Raw genomic sequence first — 27,924 nt, 5'->3', positions numbered from 1 at the left:
CTTGAGCTCACAGATTTGAGACCAACTTGAGCCAGAGCCAGACCTCATCGCTAAAAATAGCATTGTGGTGGGTGCCTGTAGTCTCAGCTACTTGGGAGGCTGAGGCAATAGAATTGCTTAAGCACATAAGTTTGAGGTTGCTGTGAAGTGTGATGCCACAGCACTGTACCGAGGGTGACAAAGTGAGACTCTGTAATAATAATAATAATAATAATAATTATTATTATTATTGTAGGCCCTCCTTAATTTTTCCAGCTTGGTACATGAAGCACTGAAAGAGGCTAATGTTTGCAAAGGAAATCATACAGTTGGCATATTGCTTTTCTTTTACTTTTCCTTTCTTCCTTCCTTTTTTTTTTTCTGAGACAGTGTCTCAAGATGTTGAGGGTTGAGTGCTGTGGCATTATAGCTCACAATGACCTCCAACTCTTGGGCTCAAGTAATCCTCTTCCCTCAGTATTTCAGTATTTTTAGTAGCGCCAGGCTCTCTTTTTACTCAGACTGGTCTGGAACTCATGAGCTCAAGCTATCCGCCCGCCTCGGCCTGCCTGAGTGCTAGGATTACAGGAGTGAACCACCTCCCCAGGCCCGGCCTTTCTTTTTATTCCTTCCTTTCCCTTATTTTCTTTCTTTCTTTTTTTTTGAAACGAGTCTCACTTTGTTGCCTTCAGTAGAGTGCTGTGGCACAGCTCCAACTCTTGGGCTCAAGCAATTCTCTTACCTCAGCCTCCCAAGTAGCTGGGACTACAGGCACCTGCCACAACGCCCTGCTATTTTTTGTTGCAGTTTGGCCAGGGCTGGGTTCAAACCTGCTGCCCTCAGTATATGGGGCTGGCACCCTACTCACTGAGCCACAGGCACCGCCCTTTTTTTCTTTTTTTAAGACAGAGTTTCACTTTGTTGCCCAGGCTAGAGTGCTGTGGTGTCAGCCTAGCTTGCAGCAGCCTCAAAGTCCTGGGTTCAAGCGATCCTCCTACCTTGGCCTCCAGAGTAGCTGTGACTACAGGTATGAGCTACCTTGCTGGTCACCTATCACTTTTCTATTGACAACTTGAGGCTAGTTTCCCAGAAGTATAGCCAATTGTGGTGAGGTTTGGGATCTGATGGAAGAGTGGGGAGTGGGAACAAGGACCAATGAGTCAGAGCTTCCCTGTCTTTGGTACTGAAGAGGCAGAGAAGAGGGTGAGTACTGTCCATAGGGGCCTGTTGTTTTCCCCTGCTGACTGCATCTGGAGTCAGTCAAGTGAAACACAGGAAAGGAGACTCCCTAAAAACTTCTAATTCTGAATAGGGCTTGACTTTACCCTGTTGGTGAGTCAAGGAGTGGAACTAGCGTTGGCCCTGAATCAAGGCCAGCAGTTTGCTGAAGCTGTTGGTTTCAAGCGGGAGCCTAAAGAATTATCTTTCTATGGTCTGTTGGCCATTTCAGAACTTTGGAAATGTAATGGTCAATTTATTAGAAAGAAACAGTATGGGGTGACACCTGTGGCTCAAGTAGTAGGGTGTTGGTCCCATATGTCGGAGGTGGTGGGTTCAAACCCAGCCCCGGCCAAAAACCACAAAAAAAAAAAAAAAAAATTTGCAAAGAAAGAAACAGTATGAGTCATTGGTGCTAGATGTAGGCTAGTGTGATTTGTAGTCTTAATACTGGGGTTCCAAAATACCCAGAAAGTATTATCATATTTATCTCACAAGGATATTTAAGTTACTCGTTAGAATTATAATACTGTTAAATCTTAATTACAGCTCCCCAAAATGACTGTGGGTTTTTACCCAAAATAAAAAGATAATTCTACAGTATGAACTTCCAAAAAAAAAGAAGTAGAACTAGGTTCTGCTCTGCAAGGACAGAAGGAGTTGAGAGTTCCCAGTTACCCCTGACCAGTGCACCCAGGGCAGTGGCCCAGCCCACACTGAGCCACTGCAGAGGCAGAATAGCTGACCCAGGAGCCCACCAGGGGCCACAGATGATCAAGACTCGTTGAGGCCTGGAGCCTTTGGCTGGGCTTGAACTGAGGACAGTATCCATGTGGGAGGAACCTTGCAGAGCTCAGGTTTTTTATTTTATCTTAATTAATTTTATTTTTCTTGGGGGGGACAGAGTCATTTTGTTGCCCTTGGTGGAGTGTTGTGGTGTTATAGCTCACAGCAACCTCAAGCTCTTGGGCTCAAGTGATCTTCTTGCCTCAGCCTCCCAAGTAGCTGGGACTACAAGTGCCCGCCACAATGCCAGGCTATTTTTGAGAGATGTGGTCTCGGTCTCACTCTTGCTCAGGCTGGTTTTGAACTCCTGAGCTCAAGCTCCACCTACCTCAACCTCCCAGAATGCTAGGATTACAGGCGTGAGCCACTGTGCCTGGCCCACTTTTGACTCTTAAACCTAGTATTGGGATTTTTTTTTTTTTTTAGTTCATGTTTCTTATTACTTCCCAATGCCTGATGTAACAGATTCAGAACATCAATAGCCATGGCCCACTAGAAGCCAGGGGTCAGTTCTTTTTTTTTTTTTTGAGACAGAACCTCAAGCTGTCTCCCCAGGCAAGAGTGCTATGGCATCATAGCTCACAGCAACCTCCAACTCCTGGGCTCAAGTGAGTCGCCTGCCTACACCTCCCAAGTAGCTGGGACTACAGGCACCTGCCACAATGCCTGGCTATTTTTTGGTTGCAGCCGTCATTGTTGTTTGGCAGGCCCGGGCTGGATTCAAACCCGCCAGTTCAGGTGTATATGGCTGGCGCCTTAGCCGCTTGAACCACAGGTGCCGAGCCAGGGGTCAATTCTTGATACACATAGGTTCTTGGGTGGGATATAGAGCATACAGCAACTGAAGCACACTTACTCTCAGGTCATAGGATGGCATGACAGTCACTGAGCAGAATCCCTGAGGTGGCTTCTCCTGAGAAGGGTTGTTGGGTCACCACTGGCAGGTGGCAGGTGGTGGGAGTGGGGCCATTCCCACACAGCACCTGGAGAATGCTCTTTGAAGATCCCTGGGGCCAGATCCTCTAAAATGTCTTGATCCAGCTCTCCCTTCTGCCAGACCCCATTTCTAGGTCCTAGAAGGGTCCAGAGAGAAAAGTTTCTGGCCAAAGTGCTGACGGGGTGGAGGGGCAGATAGGCTTGAAAAGTCTGTGGCTGAAGCTCCTCTACCACTTGTCACCTCTACCACCTGTCATCCCTTTCTAAGAGGGTGGAAAGCTTACCTGGGTCCTTTCCAATTCTCTCTGTTCAGGCCCTGGAACTTCCTTGGTTGGACTCCACACAACAGGTAGTGGGGAAGGCTGTGCTAGCAGGAGCCCCATCAGCCTGTTCACACTACTTCATAAGAGCCTGGCTACAGGGGACACTCCATCATTCCCACTTAGTCATACTGTTTCTGCTGAAAGCAGGGACCCCAGACTCTCTGTCCATCCCTTATGGGGACAGGTTGTGAGATGTCAAGAGTCCTGGACTTGCGCCAACCAGTCTATGGAGCTTGTAGAAATGTGAGCATCCCCCTTCCAGGCAGCGTGAGGCCCAGGATGGCATGACAGGAATGTGGGCCTGTGCCAGACTAGCAGGAGTAGAAGAGGGTAGGAGGGGAATCAAGAAGAGAGAGGCAGGCTGGAGGGTGCTTCCCACATCTGGTGAATTGTTCCCAAGTCTTCACTGTTGACGAAAGTTTTTTTTTTTTTTTGTAGAGACAGAGTCTCACTGTAGCGCCCTCGGGTAGAGTACCGTGGCGTCCCACGGCTCACAGCAACCTCTAACTCTTGGGCTTACGCGATTCTCTTGCCTCAGCCTCCCGAGCAGCTGGGACTACAGGTACCTGCCACAATGCCCGGCTATTTTTTTGTTGCAGTTTGGCCGGGGCTGGGTTTGAACCCGCCACCCTCGGCATATGGGGCCGGCGCCCTACTCACTGAGCCACAGGCGCCCGTCCTTTTTTTTTTTTTTTAGAGACAGAGTCTCACTTTATTGCCCTTGGTAGAGTGCTGTGGTGTCACAGCTTACAGCAACCTCCAACTCCTGGGCTTAGGTGATTCCCTTGCCTCAGCCTCCTGAGTAGCTGGGACTACAGGCACCCGCTACAATGCCCTGCTATTTTTTGTTGCCCTTTGGCTGGGGTTGGGTTCGAACCTGCCACCTTCAATATAATGGGGCCCGTGTTGTACCCACTGAGCCACAGGTGCCATCCTGATGGAAGTTCTTTTTTATATCATGTGAAAATTACAGAATTTTGGGTGGTGCCTGTGGCTCAGTGAGTAGGGCACCGGCCCCATATACTGAGGGTGGCAGGTTCAAACCCAGCCCTGGCTGAACTGCAACCAAAAATTAGCCAGGCGTTGTGGCGGGCGCCTGTAGTCCCAGCTACTCGAGAAGCTGAGGCAGGAGAACACGAAAACCCAAGAGCTGTAGGTTGCTGTGAGTCCTGTGACATCATGGCACTCAACGAGGGTGGTAAAGTAAGACTCCGTCTCTACAAAAAAAAAAAAATAAAAGAAAATTACAGAATTTTACTTCTTGGAAGGAGCCTCATGCTAAGTTGCCTATAGCTCATCTGCTGTTTTTTCAAAGTGTTCTGTATAATCAGAATACCTATAATTATTCATTGGAAACACCTAAAAAAGATTATCTACCTATGACAACAGAAGGATGAGAAACAAAATGATCTTTGGAATATCTTGAATTCTGTGCCACACCAATTCCTATTATTAAAATAAGCAGTTTTCAGGGCGGCGCCTAACCTAACCCTAACCCTAACCGAGGGCGATAGAAACTCTGTCTCTACCAAAAAAAAAAAAAAGAAAAAGCAGTTTTCGGCTTGGTGCTTGTAGCTCAAGCGGCTAAGGCGCCAGCCACATGCACCAGAGCTGGCTGCTTCGAATCCAGCCTGGGCAAGCCAAACAACAATGACAACTACAACCAAAATATAGCCAGGCATTGTAGTGGGCACCTATAGTCCCAGCTACTTGGGAGGCTGAGGCAAGAGGATCGCTCAACCTCCATGAGTTGGAGGTTGCTGTGAGCTGTGACGCTACAGTACTCTACCGAGGGTGACAACTTCAGGCTCTGTCTAAAAAAAAAGAAAGGCAGTTTTCTAAGTAATATAGCTATATTTTGTTTTTATACTTATATCAAAATAGTGATTGATATCTTTATGTCATGTTACCAACTCTGATACCTTAAATAATCTAGCATTCAAACCAAGGAGCAGTATTAAAAAAAAAAAATTACAGGCTGGTGCCTGTGGCTCAAGGAGTAGGGCGCCGGCCCCGGCCAAAAACTGCAAAAAAAAAAAAAAAAATTACCATCAGTGCGAAAAGGTAAATATGTATGCTGACAACTTTGAAGATAGTATTATTTTTTATTTTATCAATAATGTTTTTCAAAACCAGCTTATTTACAAAAGATTGATAAATTCATGTGAACTTGAAAAGCATTTAGACTTATTTAATTTATGAGTGCTTCTTTTTTTTTTTTTTGTAGAGACAGAGTCTCACCTTATCACCCTCGGTAGAGTGCCGTGGCGTCACACAGCTCACAGCAACCTCCAAATCCTTGGGCTTAGGCGATTCTCTTGACTCAGCCTCCCAAGTAGCTGGGACTACAGGTGCCCACCACAATGCCTGGCTATTTTTTTGTTGCAGTTTGGCTGGGGCTGGGTTTGAACACGCCACCCTCGCCATATGGGGCTGGCGCCCTACCCGCTGAGCCACAGGTGCCGCCCCAGAGTGCTTCTTAATTTATAAGAACATTTGGTAACATGTAGAAACAAGATATAACACAATGCATGTATATACATAAAATACACCTAAACACATATATACTTATGCTTGCAAACAAAGATCCAATAGTGTTTTTTTTTTTTTTTTTTTTTGAGACAGAGCCTCAAGCTGTCACCCTGGGTAGGGTGCTGTGGCATCACAGCTCACAGCAACCTCCAACTTCTGGGCTTAAGCAATTCTCTTGCCTCAGCCTCCAAAGTAGCTGGGACTACAGGCACCCGCCACAACGCCTGGCTATTTTTTAGTTGTAGTTGTCATTGTTGTTTGGCAGGCCCGGGCTGGATTCAAACCCGCCAACTCAGGTATATATGGCTGGCGCCTTAGCCACTTGAGCTACAGGCGCTGAGCCAAGATCCAATAGTTTTACCTCTGAAATGTAGCCATGAAATATTGATATGCCACACTACCCTGGTTAGGGCAGTCTTCCTATTTTCATCCTCATGGACTATGGTGAGGCACCGTTGCAGGATCAACCCATTTCCAGCCTGGACCTGTGAAGTTTCAACCCCCATCCTTTCCAAGGCTCCGGTCTTTGCCTGGGTCCCAGATCACCTGCACATGTGGTCCCAGGTGGCCCCCTGACACCAACACTCTCTTTGGGCCCAGGCTCTGAAGGTATTCAGAGATGTCTGTGGTGGTTCCCTCCACACCAGCATGGACTAACGGCTTCTGAGTTGTGGACTACTAAAAAAGAAATTAAGAAAAAATACACAATTTGCACATTGACTTTTACATGTTCATCTGTGACAAAAAACTTCCTTATTTTTACCTTTTTCTCTTTGGTACAAATACCACAAGTAATTCACTGTCAACAATCTTACCTGGATTGATATTTTGAGAAGGAGCTTTCTTTTTTTGTTTATATTCAGAAAGTAATTGGTGAATGCTATGTATAAAAAAAGTAATAAATAAAATTAATGTTTTAATATTGACATGAGAAACACTTAGGAAATATCTGAAATTCTTAGAGTATTCTAGACAATATCAGAGCTAACATCACAACTTTAATTATAATGTACACTGCAAAACTGTAAGCTCTTCAAACGTATTAAACTTCTTATTAAAAAAGTAAGAAAAGTGAAGTAGCCATGAATATAGGGCAGTATAGTTCAGTAAATTAACTAGCCCTGGCTTGACATAATGGGAAGTGTCTTGAACTTAAAAGAAGTGTTGGCCCTGCAACCAACAGCTATTTGATTGACATGTGTATACTGACATGTTATGGATGAGGCTTAGGTCTGTTAAATCCAACTAACCTACTTTACATTCAGAGAATTCTGTGGAGTGGCTTCCTGGTGAGGTATAACGTGGAAATATTTTAAAACTTGAGGTGGAAATGCAAGTAACTTGGGAGATTTCCATTATTAACAACACAGTTCAATTGAGGACTCAAACCCAAGTTCCTTCCCACTACCCTGGGGAAGAACAATACAGGACCTTCCACCACGTAAAGAAAGGTGATACACAGTTTATAAAGAGTCCTCAGGCTACAGATCTGCTAGCAAAGGAGAAAGGAAACTCTCATCTCTTCTTGCGACATTAATTGACCCTCTCTGATGGTGAACAATTCCAGCTAATATTCACTTGAGAAAGGAAAAACAGGGGCCTCAAAGGATAATTTATCATGAACATCAAGGCAAAGTCTAAGCTACCAAGCAGGGTCCTCATGAGGTGTTCAATGTAGAGAAGAGCAACTTTCCTCACACTGTGTGTGGCTGAACCTAGGAGGCCCAGCTGCCAGAGCAGGGTGATGGTGCCTTGGTGTAGAGAATGACCCCCCAACTGCTTCTCCTCGATTCTGAAACAGCTATTTTCCTTTCTTCATTCTCCCTCTGCCAGAAGTCACGTGGTCCGTTCTTTGTTTAGTTAACTATGTAGAGATCCTTGAGATCTCTCCCTTCTTTCTCCTTGTCATGTGCTAATGAAGTTGAGCAGAAACCATTAACAAGATGGTTTGTCTTTGTTAAAGTCATTTACATTTTCCTATTGTACCTTAAGACCAAAACTATGTCTTTTGTTTATGCTGTTTCCCCATTTTGTGTATGCTCTCCCCCCTGGACAACCCTGTACAGATACTATAAAATAAAGCTGATTTTGTGCTTTGGGGCCGGCTGTAGTCATCAGCTCAGTCAGTCCTCCCGGTCCCATCCTTTGTTTCCGTGTCTTCTCTTGTGCTGTATTTCCCTCATTCCCCACCAATTCCACTCTGGTTCACTCCCCTTTGCCGTGCTGGTTCGTGACACCTTGGGAACAATGGCTGAGCAAATAAGCATGTGGACTAAAAACAAACAAACAAACAAATACTTTGAAATCTAAGAATGGGCCCATGACCACTGGCGGATCTGGTTCAGCACAAGGGCATCCTGGTAGCAAAGGTCAGTCATTACCACATTGCAGGACTACTTTCAATAGCAACAACCCAGCAACACTTACCAGTGGAAACCACAGAGTGAGTAGAATGTCCTTTTTCCTCCTCTTCTGACTTGTAAAAGAGGACCCTATCTATGCCTTGCACTTTGGAACCCCTTACCATCTTGAAAAATTCAAAGAGGAGCTTATAAAAGATAGCCCCCAGGGGACACTGTAGATTTTTCTGCTTAAGTGGGCATTTCAGAACCAAAAAAGTAATTAGAAAAATCAGAGATGTGACACTACTTTTATCTCCTGCATAAAGGTTATACACAGATTGAAATGAACAGCATAGGCAGCTCTAAGGATAAAGCTATTAAAGGTCCTGAGACAAAGAATCCTGTACTCATTGCTCTTTCTAACAATTCTAGCCTTATCTTGATTTCTGGCTGATGAAATCGACTAATTCACAACCATTCCAAAATACCATAAAGCAAACTATGAAATCTCACCTGATGTGTAAGAAAGATGAGATACGTACATTTATTTTAAACCTCAATATAGGATTAACTAATCTTTTTTTTTTTTTTAAAACATCTTTTCTTTTTTTTTTTTGGCCGGGGCTGGGTGTGAACCCACCACCTGTGGCATATGGGACCGGCTCCCTACTCCTTGAGCCACAGGCGCCGCCCAGGATTAACTAATCTTTTAATGTAAGCACTTACGCTTTATAACCACTATTAATGGCATAGTCTTCTGCAGTCAATCGAAAGAGATCTTGATAAAAGACATCAATACTTTGCTGAAGAAGAAACTGGACTATATCCTCTGACTGAGAACGTACTGCAACTATGAGGGAATTTCTAAAATAACAAAGAGATAACCTCAGTATTATGAACTTTAAAAAATTTATTTAAACAATTAATTTGATATACTTTACCAACATAACATTTTCTCTGTGTGGAATTAACCACATCCTGTACTAACAACCATAAGCTTCGTGTATACTCAAGTGTTCATCTTTGCAAATTGCTACCACAGCTATAAGGAAGGAGCCTCAGAAGGAAGCCTCCCATCCCACTGGGGTATTACAAAGTACCAGTTGCTAATTTAAAGTTCTTTGATTGGCAAGAAACTATGCTAAGGTCACTTATCTAAAGTACACAAAGATTTAAGTGAGGAATTCTCTACTTCTTCCCTAATATCATATATGTTGTAAATTCCAATTCAGCTATAGGTCAGATAAGTAAGCGCTATCCATAGGCTTAAAACAATAATAACAAAAATAGTAATAACAATAGTCATAGCAGTTTCAGTTAATGATGCTGATGATCATGTGATAAGAAATTAAATGTTACAAACATAATCTTACTTACACAAAATGATCCTTAAAGGACCTATTGTTATCCTACTTTTCATGTCAGAACACATACTTGGTGGCAAGGAGTGTTCCCCAAGTCACACACCTACCAAGCGGGGAAGCTCTGAATTCAACAGTCTTGCAAGCATCTAATGTTATTCCTTTTTCTCTTTATTACCCATCTGTGGCTTGTCTTAAATAAAGGAAACATTAATATCATTAAAGCTATCTTTCTTTGCTCTGCCCACACCAAATAAAAATTAAAATATCAAAATACAGTAGAAATGAAACAGGAAAATAACCTGATTAACCTATGGTATCTGGTAATAGCAATTAAAAAGTACTCAGAAGTAAACTAATATTAATATTCTTTAAAGAAAGCAGCTGAAAGCAAAGAGTCATTCAAAAGTCAAAATGATATTCTACTCTTGGTGTGTTTGATATATTATTTTAAAAGAAAAACCAGGGTGGGTGCAGTGGATCATGCCTGTAATTGTAGCACTCTGAGAGGCTGAAGTGGGTAGATCACTTGAGTTCAAAAGTTCGAGACCAGCAGGAGCAAGAGAGACCCTGTCTCCAGCAAAAGTGGAAAAAGCAGCGGGGTTTGGTAGTGGGCGTCTATAGCCCCAGCTGCTTGAGAGGCTGAGGAAGAGGATCACTTGAGCCCAGGAGTTTGATTTTGCTGTGAGCTATGATGCTCTGACACTACCCAGGGCTACAGAGTGAGACTCTGTTTCAAAAAAATAAAAAAAAGAAAAGAAAAACCATAATGTAGGCAGAGGTTAGACAAAACACTATTACAGAATGGTTAAGAAATGCAATATTGAGTCAAAAGTCAACTAAAAGTTTAAGTCCACACATTACAAAGCTAACAAAATGAATATGAACCCAACCTTTAGCTAACACAAGGTCCTATGACCAAAAACATCAGATTACAAAAAGTAAACATGGGTCAATGTTATAAGGAAAGATGACTTATACTGCTGTTTGTGACTTTTTCAAATCTATCTGATCCTTAGTGTTGATATTTTCATTATATCCCTAATATTATAAGTTAATCTTCTTATTAATGTAATACTTTTTATTTCAATGACTGTTACCACTCTTGAATAACACTCATGTTTAAACCCTCCCCCACCAAAAGGAGAAGGGGGAATATGACAGGCAAGAAGCAGGCTCCTGACAGCCTCTCCAAGGAAAAGCAGGGAGAAGTGCAGGCAGAAGACACCATTCTGACTCTTTGCTCAGAAACAGAATTGTGAAATCACAGAGAGACAACGTGGGACACCAGAAGCAGCAAAGAAAAAAATGTAAAAAAAGAAACAGGTGACAGGGAGATACAGTTACAAAAGTAAAGATTGTGTGCAGGCATCACTGTGTGATTGGAGCTGCCAGGTGGCCAGTACCATCCCCCAGCCTCCTACTGGAACCCAACCTGGATTCTGTCCAGAGCTATCTCACTAGGGCACAGAGAGGAACAGGCAGCAGCTGAGGCCATCCGGTGGTTTTGGATGCACTACATCAAGCCTGCAGTGGGATGGGGAGGGAGAAAATTGTCTCATGGATCCTCCAAGCCATAGACCATGACTTAAAATTAAGAGCTTCCCCCACGGAGCTCAAAAGAATCTGGGCATGTGAACTGATGGGGGTGGGGCCTAGTGGGCTACCAATGTTTGGAGAGACAAAAAGCCACCGCTCCAATTCAGTGGGACTGTGCAGATGCCTTCATGACACTGGAGCTACAAGTACCCAGGTCAGCCTCACTCGACATGGCTTCCCAGCATCCCTAAAATCGTACAGTACATCCCAATATGTGGCCAGCTAAAAGTCTGCCCTCTAGGCCTTAACAGCCACCTCCAAGCTGGTTCCCGGCTCAGTGCTCCAGATCAGAGGCCCACCCACCCATGCACATGGATCTAATTCTGGATTATAGGTTCTGTTTAGTCACTGTGTCTCAGTCCCCTTCACAGCCCAGGCCCCAAAGCTTTCACTGTAGAACTTGTGCCACCCCCTAGGTATTCAGCCCTCTCCCCAACACTCCCCCAAACCTGGGACAACACCCCCAAATCTCCAGGGCTGCATCCAGAAATTGTAGTATGTATCTTCACACACTATTGTGGAATAACATTATAAATCAATTCTAACAGAAACACTCATCCCCACAAAACGTCATGGAAACTGAAACAATATTTGCTGAGTGATCATTAGGTCAAGGAATATATATATATAGAAAAATCAGAAGATTCTTTGAACTAAATGGCTATGGGGCCAAAGGCTATCAAAATCCAGGGGATACTGCAAAAGCAGTCTTGTGTAGCCTCAATGTAACTTCAAGTGCCATTGACTTATGTTTGAAGAAGCTTTCTAAGAGTCCATATGAAGGGATGTTCCTTTAAGACCCTCAGAACTGATTAGCAAGCTAGTCATATGGGGAGGCAGACTCTGCAGGCAGAGTCTGGCTGTCTGTGGAATGTCCTGGAAGGGACCTTAGAAGTGGAAAACAAGATAAGTTAATGTACATCTCAGTTACATGTTGCACCTGCTTTCTCAGACAAACAGCTGAATAAGTTTTTGTGGTTGCTCTGTATGGTTTCTTTGTACTCTTATAATGTAAACCATTGGCTGCCAATTTGTTTTATTATTAGAATGTGTACGTGCAGAACTTAGTGTTGTTAAGAGTATATAAGCCTGCAAGAAATAAAGTTAGGGGCTGTCTGCCTGGGCAAGCGGCAGTCTCCCCTCTTACAGACATTTCAGTGCAGACTTTTCCTCTGCGGCACTGATTCGTGCAACAGTCTTGAGAGGGAAACTCATTGAATTAAACACGCACATCCAAAAATCAGAAAGATAATAAATTAAAACATCTAATAGAACATCTCAAGGAACGTGAAAATTACGATGAAACCAATCCCAAACACAGCAGAAGAAATAACCCAGATCAGACCAGAACTAAATGAAAACAAGAACAAAGGAACCACTATACAGTTGGTGCAATGAACCAAAAAGTTGGTTCTTTATCTGACAAGGCTTTGGCCAGATTAATCAGGCACAAAAAAGTAAGGTGTCTAATAATCTCAATCAAAAATGAAAAAGATGAAAAACAGATTTTTACAAAAATACAAAACATCATCATTGAGTACTATAAACATCTCTATGCCTATAAATTTGAAAATGTGAAGAAAATGGACAAATTCTTAGAATCACACTACTTTCTTAGACTTAACCAGAAAGAAACACAACTTCTCAGCTGACCAATATCAAGCACTGAAATTGAAGCAACAAAAAATGTCCCAGACCATAGGGTTTAATATCAGAATTCTACCAAATCTTCAAGGAAGAACTAGTACCTATATTGCAGAAATTATTCCAACATTGAGAAGAAAGGAATCCCCCTCAACTCATTGTATGAATAAAGGCTAACACCTGGTACCAAAGCTAGAAAAAGACATAACAAAAATAGAAAATTGTACACTACTATCTCTAATGAATATAGAGGCAAAAGTTCTCAATAAAATTTTATTTATTTATTTATTTTTGAGACAGAGTCTCACTTTGTCATCCTATGTAGAGTGCTGTGGTGTCATAGCTCATAGAAACCTCAAAGTCTTGGGCTCAAGCAATCCTCTTGCTTCAGCCTCCCAAGTAGCTGTAGTAGGAACTATAGGTATCTGCCATGATGTTCAGCTATTTTTTGAGATGGGGTCTCCCTCTTGCTCAGGCTAGTCTCAAATGCCTGAGCTCAAGCAATTCACCCACCTCAGCCTCCCAGAGTGCTGGGATTATAGGCATCAGCCACTGCACATGGCCCTCTCAAAATTTTAGCAAACAGAATTCATCTGCAGATCAAAACAAACAAAAATCATCACAACTCAGTAGGCCTCATCCCAGGGATGCAAGGTTGGTTCAAATATGCAAATATATAAATGATTTTACCACATGGAAGTAAAAACAAAGACCCTATGATCATTGCAATAGATGTAGAAAAGATATCTGGCAAAGTTCAACACCCTTTAAAAATAAGAACATTAAGAAAATTGGCATAGATGGGACATTACTCAAAATAGTAGAGTCTGTCTATGACAATATCACTGCTAACATCATATTAAATGGAAAACAAAATGGAAGCATTCCTGCTTAGAACTGGAACCAGACATGGATACCCACTATTGCCACTACTATTCAACATAGTGCTAAAAGTCCTGGCCAGACCAATCAGACAGAAGATCAAGGGTATCCAAATGGAAAAGAAAAAGAAGTCAAACTATTGCTCTTTGCTGATGATATGATCTTATACCTAGAACCTCCCAAAGACTCAACCAAGAGACTTCTGGAATTAAATAAACACAGCACTATCTCAGGTAAAAAAATCAATGTACACAAAACAGTTGCTTTCATATATGCCAATGAGAGTGAAACATTGAATCAAATCAAAGACACAATAGTATCAAATAAAATGAAATACTTTAGAATATATTTTTTTAAAAAGGTGAAGTTTCTCTATAGTGAGAACTATGAAACACCGAGAAAAGAAATCACAGAGGATTTATTTACTTATTTATTTTGAGGCAGAGCCTCAAGTTGTCACCCTCAGTAGAGTGCCATGGCATCACAGCTCACAGCAACCTCAAACTCCTGGGCTCAAGCAATTCTCCTGCCTCCGCCTCCCAAGTAGCTGGGACTACAGGCACCTGCCACAATGCCCAGCTATTTTTTTGTTGCAGCCATCATTGTTGTTTGGTGGGCCGGGCTGGATTTGAACCCGCCAGCTCAGGTGTATGTGGCTGGCACCTTAGCCATTTGAGCCACAGGCACCAAGCCATCACAGAGGATTTAAAGAGATAGAAAAGCACTTTATGTTCGTGGATTGGCAGAATCAACATTGTTAAAATGTCTATAGTACCCAAAGTGATTTATGGACTCAATGCAATTCCCATTAAAAATACCAATGCCATATTTTGAAGTACTAAAATAATAGTTCTACACTTCATATGGAAGTCAGAAAATATATGACTAGCCAATGCAATCTTATGTAATAAGAGCAAATATGGAAGCATCATTTTATCAGAACTCAGGCAATATTATAAGGTTATAATAATCAAAACATCATGGTATTATCATAAGAATATAAAGATATAGACCTATGGATCAGAACAAAGGATCCAGCTGTGAAACCATCCTTATATTTCCACCTGATCTTTGAACAGCAAACAAAAGTATACACTGGGGAAAAGAATCTCTATTCAATACATGGTACTGGGAGAAGTGTATAGACACATGTAAGAGATGGAAACAGGACCCACACCTCTCACCTTCCTCAAAAATTAGCTCTGATAAAACTAAAAAAGCTTCTGCACAGCCAGGAACACAGTAAGTAAAGCAAGCAAACAGCTCTCAGAATGGGAGAAGATATTTGCAGGTTATGTCTCCAACAAAGGTTTAATAACCAAAATCATAGAAAACTAAAAAGTATTAGCAAGAAAAGAACAAGCGATCCCATCAGGGTGGACAAGGGACTTGAAGAGAAACTTCTCTGAAGAAGACAAGTGCAAGGCCTACAGACACATGAAACATTGCTCATCATCCTTAATCATCAGAGAAATGCAAATCAAGACCACTTTGAGATAACATCTAAGCCCAATAAGATTAGCCCACATCACAAAATCCCCAAACCAGAGATGTTGGCATGGATGTGGAGAAAAGGAAATACTTCTGCACTGCTGGTAGGAATACAAACTAATACGTTCCTTTTGGAAAAAATGTTGGGAGATCACTTAGGGATCTAAAAAATAGACCTGCCATTCCACCCTTCAATTCCTCTTCTAGGTATATATCTAGAAGACAAAAAATGACTTTATTTTATTTTATTTTTTTAATTTTTTTTCTATTAAATCATAGCTGTGTACATTGATATATTCATGGGGCATCATTCACTAGCTTCACAGACCGTTTACCAAGTTTCACATATACCCTTGTAAGATGCACCGCTGGTGTAATCCCACCAATCTCCTAAAAAATAACTTTATAACAAAGATATTTGCACCAGAATGTTTATTGCAGCCCAATTTATAATTGCTAAGTCATGGAAGAAGCCCAAGTACCCATCAACCCATGAATAGATTAATAAATTGTGGTATATGTACACCATGGACTATTATGCAGCCTTAAGAAAGATGGAGACTTGGAGGGTGGAGGCAAGATGGCTGATTGGAGCCAGCTTTCCACAGAGGCTCCCATCCAGAAGGAGAGTTCAAGGACAGAAGTTTAGCAAGTAAGCTGATGGTTTGGAGCTGAGCCAAGAGAGAAGGTTGAAGAATGCACATCAACTCTGCTGAGGTGAGCTGCAACCCCAAGGAAACAAACAAACAATAGGTACAAAATCCATCACCAAGCAGATGGGGGTCCCCTCCCCCATGAAAATGGCTCACAGTATACTTTCTACAAACAAGTAAGCAGAGTTCTGATATCCTCCTATTTTATCCCATGGGAGAGACCCTCTAAAAACCAGAACTCCTACCCCAGAGAGGACCCACTAACACTAGTGGCACTCTCCCACCAGGCATAAAACTGTATAAATTCTCTATCTGCAGTTCTGAACTCCCAGCATTCCCCTCTACTCTCACCACCCCCAAGGTCTGGAAGTCTGTCCCCCATGGAGTCCAGATTCTGGGGCATTTTCTCAAGAGGTGTGGACGAGGCATGGGCTGTTGCAGGTCTGTGCTGATTCCGTGACATGGGGGTAAATTGAGGACTATGCACTGAGAGGGAGAGGGACAAGTGGTGCCCTGTGGCACAGAGCAGCAGTGGCAGCTGCAGGAACAGTACCCCTGGGGACATTTTGGAGAGACACTCCCTGCCTTTCTTGGCAACCAGTGGCAGCCACTGGTAGAACAGATCTAAGATGGGAACACAGGCCCCATAAGTAAAGGGTATGCCTGAGGAGGTACCTGCCCAGGTTGGGCATGGCATGGATGGAGACTAGAATATGCATGTGCAGAGATGGCATACTCCCAGGGTGGAGCTGAGTCAGAAGTGCTGCTTTAGTGACCCTAAAAAGCACCCAGCCCCAGGGGAATATAGCTGAGACAAAAGTAGGTGGGGCAACTTCACAAGTCCAGGGAGAGGCAAGAATTGAGAGTTGAGTGTGAGCTCTAATCACACCTGCCCCAACACAGAGTGCAGCCAACACAGAGATGCCAGCTCCGTGAGAATTGGCACAATGGCACCAGCACAAGATGGGGCTGAGCCACAGTTTCTGTGAACTCAAACAGAGCCTGGCCCACAGGGGAATATAGCTGGGACAGAATTGCTAATTCTGGCAGAATATAAGTGGCAGCAACATCAATCTGGGGTGAGACTGGAACTGAGTGAACCACCCCAGCTTCAATTAAGCACCCGAGTTTGTCAGGTTTCAGCTCCGCCTGCTGGCTGGTGGTAGAGTGTGGTGGTCTGGCTGAGGAGACATAGATTTCCCTGTGACTCAGGCAGGCACAAACCCCTCGAGCATCTGCTCATTGGCGGGAACTGGGTTACAGCCATGAGGGGTTACCAGTGACTGGGTGCGACAGAGATGTAAGGTGGGAAAGGAGGCATCAACCTTCCTGGACTAATTCATTTAATGGGTGGGTCCTTCTGACTCCATGGAACACTGGAGTGAGTCATACTCAAGTTGCCAGCAGATTCCTGCTTTCCAATTGCTGGAGACCTTTTGAACTCTCCCACTTGAGACTGGGTGCTGACTGGGACAATTGATTTGGAATTCTTGACCTTGGCCAATCACCCAAGGACTATCCAAAGTGATACCCTAGGTGTGTGGTTGTGGGAAGGTTTGATTTTCCTTTTCTAATTGTTGCCCATGGGGGCTGCGGGGACTTAATTGCTGGTATTTCTCCACAGCTGAGATTCAACCCAGAGTTACTGATTCACTAGGAGTGGATAGAGACCAGCTGAAAACAAGACAGAGCCACTTAGCCCCACCACATCAAGCAGGTCCCCAGTGTCTCAGGCCATAGCACTATATGGGTCCTTTAAAAAGCTCTAGGGGAAAATGTACAGACACCAGTCCCAGCTCTTGGGCAAAAGGCTGGTTAATACCTACTCCAAGAGCACCCAACACAACTTCACCTTCTACTCATCTAGCCAATGGTGTAAAATAATCATGGGGCAGAATCAGCGGAAAAACTCTGGCAACATGAATAATCAGAGTAGATCAACTCCCAGAAGGAACAACATGGTGGATACACAGAAGATACCATTCATAAAAAAATGGCTGAGATGTCAGATTGAATTCATAATTTGGATTGCAAATAAGATTAATAGAATGGAGGTAAAGTTGGAATTAGAAATTCAAGGAACAATTCAAAAGTTGTCTCAAGAATTCAATAAATTCAAAGACAAAATCATCAAAGATTTTGACACATTGAGACAAGAATTTGAAGCCCTCAAATATCTGAGAAATACAGTAGAATCCCTCAGTAATAGAATGGAGCAGGCAGAAGAAAGGATTTCTGACATTGAAGACAAAGCTTTTGAAGGTTCCCAAATGCTCAAAGAGGAAGAGATGTGGAGAGCAAAAACAGATCATTCTCTCAGAGAGCTCTGGGATAATTAGAAGAAAACTGATATTTGCCTTAGAGCAATTCCTGAAGGAGACAAGGTGGCTTCGAAAGGCTCAGATGCTCTACTCCATGGAATAATCAAAGAGAACTTTCCAGAAACACCAAGAGACTCTGAAATTCAGATAGCAGACAGTTTCAGAACCCCAGCACAACTCAATCTGAGTAAGACATCTCCTAGACACATTATAATTACTTCGCTAAAGTTAATATGAAGGAGAAAATTCTGCAAGCAGCCAGATGTAAGAAAACCATAACCTACAAAGGGAAGAATATTAGAATGACTACAGGTCTCTCTGCTGAAATCTTTCAAGCTAGAAGAAGGTGGTCATCAACCTTTAATCTCCTAAAACAAAATAATTTTCAACCCAGGATTCTGTATCCAGCTAAACTGAGTTTCATTTATGATGGAGAAATTAAATACTTTAATGACATACACACGGTGAAGAAATTTGCCATAGCTAAACTTGCTCTTCAGGATATTCTCAGACCTATCCCCCATAATGAACAGTGCAATCCTTTACCACCAAAGGAAACTCCCTCAGAGATTTTTGATCAAATTTCAACTTCCACAGTGGTGAAAAGATTAAAAATATCCACTGGACTTTTGTAAAACTCAATCTGCAAAATTCTACCAGGCTTATCAATATTCTCAATTAATGTGAATGGTTTAAATTGTCCTCTAAAGAGGCAGAGGTTGGCTGACTGGATACAAAAACTCAGGCCAGATGTCTGCTGCATACAAGAATCTCATCTTACCTTAAAAGATAAATATAGACTCAGGGTGAAGGGATGGTCATCTATATTTCAGGCAAATGGAAATCAGAAAAAGCAGGTGTTGCAATTTTATTTGCAGGTACAATAAGCTTTTTTTTTTTTTTTCTTTTTTCAGGTACAACAAGCTTTAAACCAACACAAGTAAGGAAAGATACCCATATTTGTTAAGGGTAACACTCAACATGATGACATTTCAATTATTAACATTTATGCACCCAACCAGAATGTGCCTCAATTTATAAGAGAGACTCTAGCAGACACGAGCAACTTGATTTCCTTCAGCACCATTATAGTTGGAGATTTTAACACTTCTCTGGCAGTGTTGAATAGATCCTCCAATAAGAAACTAAGCAGAGAAATTTTAGATTTAAACTTAATGATTCAACAATCGGATTTAACAGACATTAATAGAACATTTCATCTTAACAAAATTGAATACACATTCTTCTCATCAGCCCATGGAACATCCTCCAAAATTGATCACATCTTAGGTCACAAGCCTAACCTCAGCAAATTTAAAAGAATAGAAACTATTCCTTGCATCTTCTCAGACCATCATGGAATAAAAGTTGAACTCAGTAACAACAGGAATCTGCATACTCATACAAAAACATGGAAATTAAATAACCTTATGCTGAACAATAGCTGGGTCATAGACAAGATTAAGAAGAAAATTACAAAATTTTTGGAAAAAAATGATAATGAAGACATGAATTACCAGAACCTCTGGGATATCACAAAGACAATCCTATGAGGGAATTTTATAGCACTGCAAGCCTTCCTCAAGAGAATGGAAAGAGAGGAAGTTAACAACTTAATGGGACATCTCAAGCAACTGGAAAAGGAAGAACATTCCAACCCCAAACCCAGAAGAAGAAAAGAGATAATCAAAATTAGAGCAGAATTAAATGAAATTTAAAACAAAAGAATCATACAACAAATCAATGAATCAAAAAGTTTGTTTTTTGAAAATGTCAATAAAATAGTTAAACGTTTGGCTAGCCTAACCAGAAAAAGAAAATTAAAATCTCTAATTTCATGAATCAGAAATGGCAAAGATGAAATAACAACAGACTCCTCAGAAATTCAAAAAATCCTTAATGAATATTACAAAAAACTCTATTCTCAGAAATATGGCAATTTGAAGGAAATAGACCAATACTTGGAAGCATGCCATCTTCCTAGACTTATCCAGAAAGAAGTGGAAATGTTGAACAGGCCTATATCAAGTTCTGAAATAGCACCAACCATACAAAATCTCCCTAAAAACAAAAGCCTGGGACCAGATGGACTCACATCAGAATTCTACCAAACCTTTAAAGAGGTACTATGACCTATATTACTTAATCTTTTCCAAAATATAGAAAAAGTAGGAATACTACCCAACACATTCTATGAAGCAAACATCACCTTGATCCCCAAACCAGGAAAAGACCCAACAAGAAAAGAACATTATAGACCAATATCACTAATGAATATTGATGCAAAAATATTCAACAAGATCCTAGCAAACAGAAACCAGCAACACATCAAACAAATTATACACCATGACTAAGTGGGTTTTATCCCAGGATCTCAAGGCTGGTTCAATATACATAAATCTATAAATATAATTCATTACATAAACAAAATAAAAAACAAAGACCATATGATTCTCTCAATTGATGCAGAAAAAGCTTTTGATAATATCCAGCATCCTTTCATGATCAGAACACTTAAGAAAATTGGCATAGAAGGAACATTTCTTAAACTGATAGAGGCCATGTACAGCAAACCCACAGCCAAAATCATATTGAATGGCGTTAAATTGAACTCATCCACTCAGATCAGGAACCAGGCAAGTTTCCCCATTGTCTCCACTGCTTTTCAACTTTGTAATGGAAGTCTTAGTCATTGCAATTAGGGAAGAAAAGGTGATCAAGGGTATCCATATAGGGACAGAGAGATCAAACTTTCACTCTTTGCAGTTGATACGTTTGTGTATCTGCAAACACCAGGGATTCTACTACAAAACTCTTAGAAGTGATCAAGGAATACAGCAGCATCTCAGGTTATAAAATCAACAGTCATAATTCTGTAGTCTTTATGTATACCAACAATAGTCAAGCTGAAAAAAACAGCTTTCACAGTAGTGCCAAAGAAGATGAAATATTTTGGAGTTTACCTAACAAAGGATGTGAAAGATCTCTATAAAGAGAACTATAAAACTCTAAGAAAAGACATAGCTGAAGATGTTAACAATTGGAAAAACATACCAAGCTCATGGCCGGGAAGAATCAACATTGTTAAAATGTCCATATTAACAAAGCAATATACAATTTTAATGCAATCCCTATTAAAGCTCCACTGTCATACTTTAAAGATCTCAAGAAAAGAAAAATACTTCGTTTTATATGTAATCATAAAAAACCTCAAATAGACAAGACATTACTCAGAAATAAAAACAAAGCAGGAGGAGTCACGCTACCAGACCTGACGTCAGATTATACTATAAATCAATAGTGATCAAAACTGCCTGGTACTGGCACAAAAACAGAAAGGTAGATGTGGGGAACAGAATACAGAACCACGAGATGAACCCAGCTACTTATGTTATTTGATCTCTGATAAGCAAATTAAAAACATTCAGTGGGGAAAAGAGTCCCTATTTAACAAATGGTGCTGGCAAATGGCTGGCAACCTGTAGAAGACTGAAACTGGACCCACACCTTTCACCATTAAGTAAGATAGACTCTCACTGGATTAGAGATTTAATCTTAAGACATGAAACTATAAAAATACTAGAAGTAAGTGCAGGGAAAACACTAGAATAAATCAGCCTGGGTGAATATTTTATGAGGAAGACCCCCTGGGCAATTGAAGCAACACCAAAAATACATTACTGGGATCTGATCAAACTAAAAACTTCTGCACAGCCAAAAACACAGTAAGTAAAGCAAGCAGCCAGCTCTCAGAATGGGAGAAGATATTTGCAGGATATGTCTCCAACAAAGGTTTAATAACCAAAATCCATAGAGAACTCAAAAGTATTAGCAAGAAAAGAACAAGTGATCCCATTTCAGGGTGAGCAAGGGACTTGAAGAGAAACTTCTCTGTAGAAGACAGACACAAAGCCTACAGACACATGAAAAAATGCTCATCATCTTTAATCCTCAGAGAAATGCAAATCAAAAGTACTCTGAGATATCATCTAAGCCCAGTAAGATTAGCCCACATCACAAAATCCCAAGACCAGAGATGTTGGCGTGGATGTGGAGAAAAGGGAACACTTCTGCACTGCTGGTGGGAATGCAAACTATATTCCTTTTGGAAAGATGTTGGGAGATCACTTAGGGATCTAAAAATAGACCTGCTATTCTATCCTACAATTCTTCTATTAGGTATACATCCAGAAGACCAAAAATAACTTTATAAGAAAGACCTTTGTACCAGAATGTTTATTGCAGCCCAGTTCATAATTGCTAAGTCATGGAAGAAGGCCAAGTGCCCACTGACACATGAATGGATCAATAAATTGTGGTATATGTACACCATGGAATATTATGCAGCCTTAAAAAAGATGGAGACTTTACCTCTTTCATGATTACATGGATGGAGCTGGAACATATTCTTCTTAGCAAAGTATCTCAAGAATGGAAGAAAAAGTATCCAATGTTGTCAGCCCTGCTATGAAACCAATTTATATATAGCCAGCTATAATCCAACTATAGCCCAAGAAGAAAGGGAAAGAGGAGTGGGAGTGGAGGGGGGAAGGCTAGTGGAGGGAGGGTAATTGGTTGGAACACAACTACAGTGCATTTTACAAGGGTACATGTTAAATTTACTAATTGTAGAATATAAATGTCTTAACACAATAACTAAGAAAATTCAGTGAAAGCTATATTAACCAGTTTAATGAAAATAATTCCAATGGTATATAAAACCAGCACATTGTACCCCCTAATTGCATTTAAAAAAAAAAAAGGACAGAGTCTTTACCTCTTTTATGTTTACATGGATGGTCCTGGAACATATTCTTCTTAGTAAAGTATCTCAAGAAAAGAAGAAAAAGTATCCAATGTACTCAGCTCTACTATGAAACCAATTTATAAATACCCACATTTCCATATGAAAGCTATAACCCAACTACAGCCCAAGATGAAGGGGGAAGAGGATGGGGAGGGAAGGCTAGGGGGGAGGATGAGTGGAGGGAAGGTAATTGGTAGGACCACACCTATGGTGCATTTTACAAGGGTACACATTAAATCTACTAAGTGTAGAATATAAATGTCTTAACACAATAACTAAAAAAATGTGGTGAAGGCTATGTTAACCAGTTTGATTAAAGTATTTCAAATTGTACATAAAACCAGCACATTGTACCCCATAATTACATTAATGTACACAGCTATGATTTAATAAAAAATTTAACTCATGATAGATGAAAGATTTAAATTTTATTTTAGATCCCTAAATAAAAAATAATTAACTCACGATAGATAAAATATTTAAACTTAATTTCTCAACTACAAGTAATCTATAAGAAAGTGTTGGAAAAACTCTTATAGATATCAGCCTAGGGAAATAAGACCCCTATGGCAAAAATAAGTAAATGGAACCTGATCAAGTTTAACAGTTTCTGCACAGCCAAGGACATAATCCACAAAGTAAATGGATAACCCACAGATTTGAAGAAGACATTTGCATACTACACATCTAATAAAGCACTGATAATGAGAATCTACAAAGAACTCAAGTACATTAACAAGAAAAGATCAAACAATATCATTGAAAGTTGGGAAAGACATATGAACAGAAACTTTTCTCATGAAGATAGACTAATGGCTAACAAACACATGAAAAAATGCTGAACATCCCTAATCATCAGGGAAATGCAAATCAAAATCATATTGAAAATATCAACTAGCCCTTAGGGAGAATGGCTGACATCATAAAATCCCAAAGCAGCAGATGCTGGCATGCATGTGGAGAGAAAGGAATAGTCCTATACTCTTGGTGGGACAGCAGACTAGTCCAACCTCTATGAAAAATACAGATATTACTTAGAAAACTTAAAGTAGACCTGCCATCTGATCTTACAATCCCTCTACTAGGAATTTACCCAAAGGAAAAGAAAAGACATTTTATAACAAAGACACTTTCACTTGAGTCTTGATAGCAGCACAATTCACAATTGCAAAGACGTGGAAACAACCCAGTGACCATCAACACATGGATGGATTAATAAAATGTGATATATATTTCATGTGTGTGTACCTAAACATACATATATACACCATTGGATACTATTCAGCCACAAAATGATGGTGGTCGAACATCTTTTGTAACAACATGGATGGAATTGGAGATTATTCTAAGTGAGTATCACAAGAATGGAAAAACAAATACCACATGTACTCAGTACCAAACTGGAACTAGATCAACATCTATGTGCTCATATGAAAGCAAAAATCAACAAACTTAAGTGGGGGGGGGAGAAAGAGATGTGTAGATTCCCACCCCGTGGGTACATTGTACCCCAGGGGTACATTGCACATTTTCTGGGTGAAGGGTACACATATAACTTTGACTTAAAATGTATAAAAGCAAACTATGTAACCAAATCGTATGTACCCTTGTTATATTCTGGAATAAAAAAACCTACTGTACCTTTCATATTTATCAACTGCATTTATATCTGCTTTATTCTTTACCAAAAATTCCACCATTTTAAGATTTTGTCCATTTATGGCAAGTAACAGTGGTGTAAGTTGCTTCTGTAAAACAGAAAAAACAATTTATAATTCACAAAATCACATATTCCTCAACTCAAGTGAAAACCTCACATAAGATTTCATGAACGTACACATGTAATGTAGAAAGTAATAGAAAGCACTTCCTTCCTTCTGTGCTTTCCAGGCACTGCTCCTTCACCTTGAATCACCCCTCCTCTGCCTCACCACATTAACTTTGGCCATCTCTAAAGCTCACTTAACACATTTACCACTTTGAAGACTCTGCTTCTATCATGGAATTTATCATGGTGTAGTATAATTACTTTATTGTCTCCCATTGAAATCAGGAGCTCCTTGAGGGCAAGGGCTGTCTCTCTCTCTTTTTTTGAGACAGAGTCTCTCACTATGTTGCCCTCAGTAGAGTGCTGTAGCATCACAGCTCACAACAACCTCAAACTCTTGGGCTTAAGCGATTCCCTTGCCTCAGCCTCCCAAGTAGCTGGGACTACAGGCACCTGCCACAATGCCCAGCTATTTGTTGTTGTTATTGTTGTTGCAATTGTCATTGTTGTTTAGCTGGCCTAGGCAGGGTTCAAATGGGGCAGCCTTGGTGCATGTGGCTGGTGCCATAATGCCATAACCACTGTGCTACCAGCACTGAGCCGGGGTCTGTCTCTTTCATCCCTATATTCTGAAACAGTAAGACACAGTAGTAAATGCTTTAAATATTTTTATTGAATTAATGATCTAAATCATTTTCTCTAGAGTAGTGTTTATAAACTCTATCCCAAGGAATATTTACACCACCATAAGTTGAAGATTATAAGATGCAGGGTGCATGTGGGAATACTTAAGGGAAGAGTCATATCTTGATGTGCTTGCATTACTAGTAATAATGATTTTATAAGTTTAAAACCAACATTCAGTTATTAGATGTAAGTAGATTAGGAATTAAGTTAGGAATATGATTACAGAGGATGGACAAAAGGAAAACAGAAAAAGGAGGTAAGTGATTGGAGAGGAACCTTGATTTCAGTACAAAGCACTGTAGAGACCTGACCCTTTAAAATTCTGAAGGCTGGGGTGGCTCTTGTGGCTCAGTGAGTAGGGCGCCAGCCCCATATATCGAGGGCGGTGTGTTCGAACCCGCCCCTGCCAAAATGCAACAACAACAAAAATAGCTGGGCGTTGTGGTGGGAGCCTGTAGCCCCAGCTACTCTGGACGCTGAGGCAAGAGAATCACCTAAGCACAAGAGTTGGAGGTTACTGTGAGCTGTGATGTCACAGTAATCTGCCACGGGTGACAAAGTGACACTCTTGTCTCAAAAACAAACAAACAAACCAACAAACAAACAAAAACAACAACCAAAGATTCTGAAGGCTGTCTTGCTGGAACTTCCCCCTACCCCTACAGCACTGCACTGCAAGCCGCTGCAGAGGTTTTCTGCCAGGGCAGAGCTGCTCACTCTGGGAGAGTGATTTTAGGGAGTTGGGAATGTAGGATGTTTAAACTTTGTTGAACACAGCAAGAATTGCTCTGGAGCAGAGATGGATATGAAATATCTCTTTTTTTCTGTCACCTTGGTTTGGCTAGAGGAGTCTGTCTGTTTGGACATAAGGATTTGGGGGTATTAAAAAATCACTTTTGTGATTTGCAAGCTTGGTATAATTAGGGTATTTCTATGACATCTGCTCCTGGACTGTTTCACTATCCAAACTCTGTATTAGGATTATAAATACCTTAAAACAATAAAAATAACAAGTAAATCCATACAATTAACATAGTTCAAGAAATAGTATAGTTAAAGAAATGCAAGTGCAGCAAGAACCATGACGGGATTGTTTGTCTTGCTTTCATGAAATTTATGATTGAAACATCATTATAATTTCAAACACTTGTGTAGGAAGTAAGTACAGAACTAGCCTGGTATTCGGGGTGGCATACTGGAAGCCTCACGAAAATAGGTATGCGATCTCCCGAATCCCCGCTGCTTTAAAAACTATTTATTTATCTCTTGCTTGTCTATTTCTTCCTATTTTCCAATTTTGCGATGGCCTTCTGCCCCACCAAGCCTTCACCGGAAGGGAACCCATAGCGTGTTGGGGCCGGTACCCGCGAATACCCCATGAGAAAGATTGGATAATCCATGTTTGAGAAAGATTACAAAACTGTGCAATATATATCCAGCATCAAGAAATCTCTTAAACTTTGCCTGATCCCTGTTTTACAACACCTTTTTATAACAGATATTAGCATGTGAGGAATTCAAGTTTGAGAAATAAAGTTCTGAGAGCTTTCCAACAAAGGGGGAGCTTTCTTCCTGGTTTCACTAACTTGCTTGGATTTCTTCTGTCAGTGGCATCAGGATCCTAGATCCCAAAGTCAGGCACTCCTGCTCCAGACGGATGACTAAGGAAATGGGCTCTGAATTAGAAGAGCTGGGCTTGAAACAAACTTTTTATTTTATTATTTTTTTTTTGGCTTTTTAATTTTATTTCGTTGCTTATTTTTTTTTTTTTGTAGAGACAGAGTCTCACGGTACCGCCCTCGGGTAGAGTGCCGTGGCGTCACACGGCTCACAGCAACCTCTAACTCTTGGGCTTACGCGATTCTCCTGCCTCAGCCTCCCGAGCAGCTGGGACTACAGGCGTCCGCCACAACGCCCGGCTATTTTTCTGTTGCAGTTTGGCCGGGGCTGGGTTTGAACCCACCACCCTCGGCATATGGGGCCGGCGCCCTACTCACTGAGCCACAGGTGCCGCCCCACGTTGCTTATTTTTTATGTCTTTACTTTTTTTTTTTTTTTTTTTTGTTGAGACAGGGTCCCACCCTATGCCCCTGAGCAGAGTGCAGTGGGCGTGGTAGCTCACCACAACCTTAGACTCGGGTTGCGGGCACCCGGCTGCCTCAGCCTCCGGAAGCCGCTGAGATTACAGGCGCTCGCAACGGCGCCCGGCTGGATTTTTCCATTTTTTTTTTTTTTCCACGAGTCGGGGTCTCACTGTCGCTCAGGCGAGTCTCGAACTCCTGAGCTCAAGCGATTCTCCCTCCTCAGCCTCCCACAGTGCTGGGATTACAGGCGTGAGCCACCGCGCCCGGCTGAAACAAACTTTAATTGCCAATTAAAGTAGCGCTTGCATTAATGATTACTAGCCAATTATTAAATGGTCTATGGGGTTTCTCTTGTTATAAATGATAGTTTATCTTAGCTGTTAGAAAGCTTGGGATGAAATTTTATTTGCAATTGTAATGATAATCCTGGGACCCTGATATATATATTTCCTTTTTAAAATTCATTTACAATCTGCTTTTTATTTTAGGTAAAATAAAAATTAGAAATAAA

The 27,924-nt window shown here is 41.2% G+C and overlaps 1 protein-coding gene and 1 non-coding gene across 2 annotated transcripts in view; one reads left to right on the top strand and one right to left on the bottom strand.

Moving 5' to 3' along the window:
• The first annotated feature begins 1,335 nt into the window (after positions 1-1,335).
• Positions 1,336-1,472, top strand: LOC128589486 (small nucleolar RNA SNORA2/SNORA34 family). The gene has a single exon (XR_008381053.1). It is a non-coding gene; the product is annotated as a small nucleolar RNA SNORA2/SNORA34 family (small nucleolar RNA).
• Positions 1,473-3,414: 1,942 nt separating this feature from the next.
• LOC128588796 (POTE ankyrin domain family member A-like) overlaps positions 3,415-27,924 on the bottom strand; it is a 61,454-nt gene continuing 36,944 nt past the window's right edge. The window contains exons 3-4 of the mRNA XM_053595596.1: positions 24,516-24,622; positions 3,415-3,553 (exon numbers count right to left, since the gene is read on the bottom strand). Coding sequence (XP_053451571.1) covers positions 3,415-3,553; positions 24,516-24,622 — 246 coding nt within the window. The remainder of the gene's footprint in view (positions 3,554-24,515; positions 24,623-27,924) is intronic.

This window comes from Nycticebus coucang, chromosome 6 (genome assembly GCF_027406575.1).
Source record: "Nycticebus coucang isolate mNycCou1 chromosome 6, mNycCou1.pri, whole genome shotgun sequence".
Lineage (NCBI taxonomy): Eukaryota > Metazoa > Chordata > Mammalia > Primates > Lorisidae > Nycticebus > Nycticebus coucang.
This window is presented reverse-complemented; position numbering and strand designations above follow the sequence as displayed.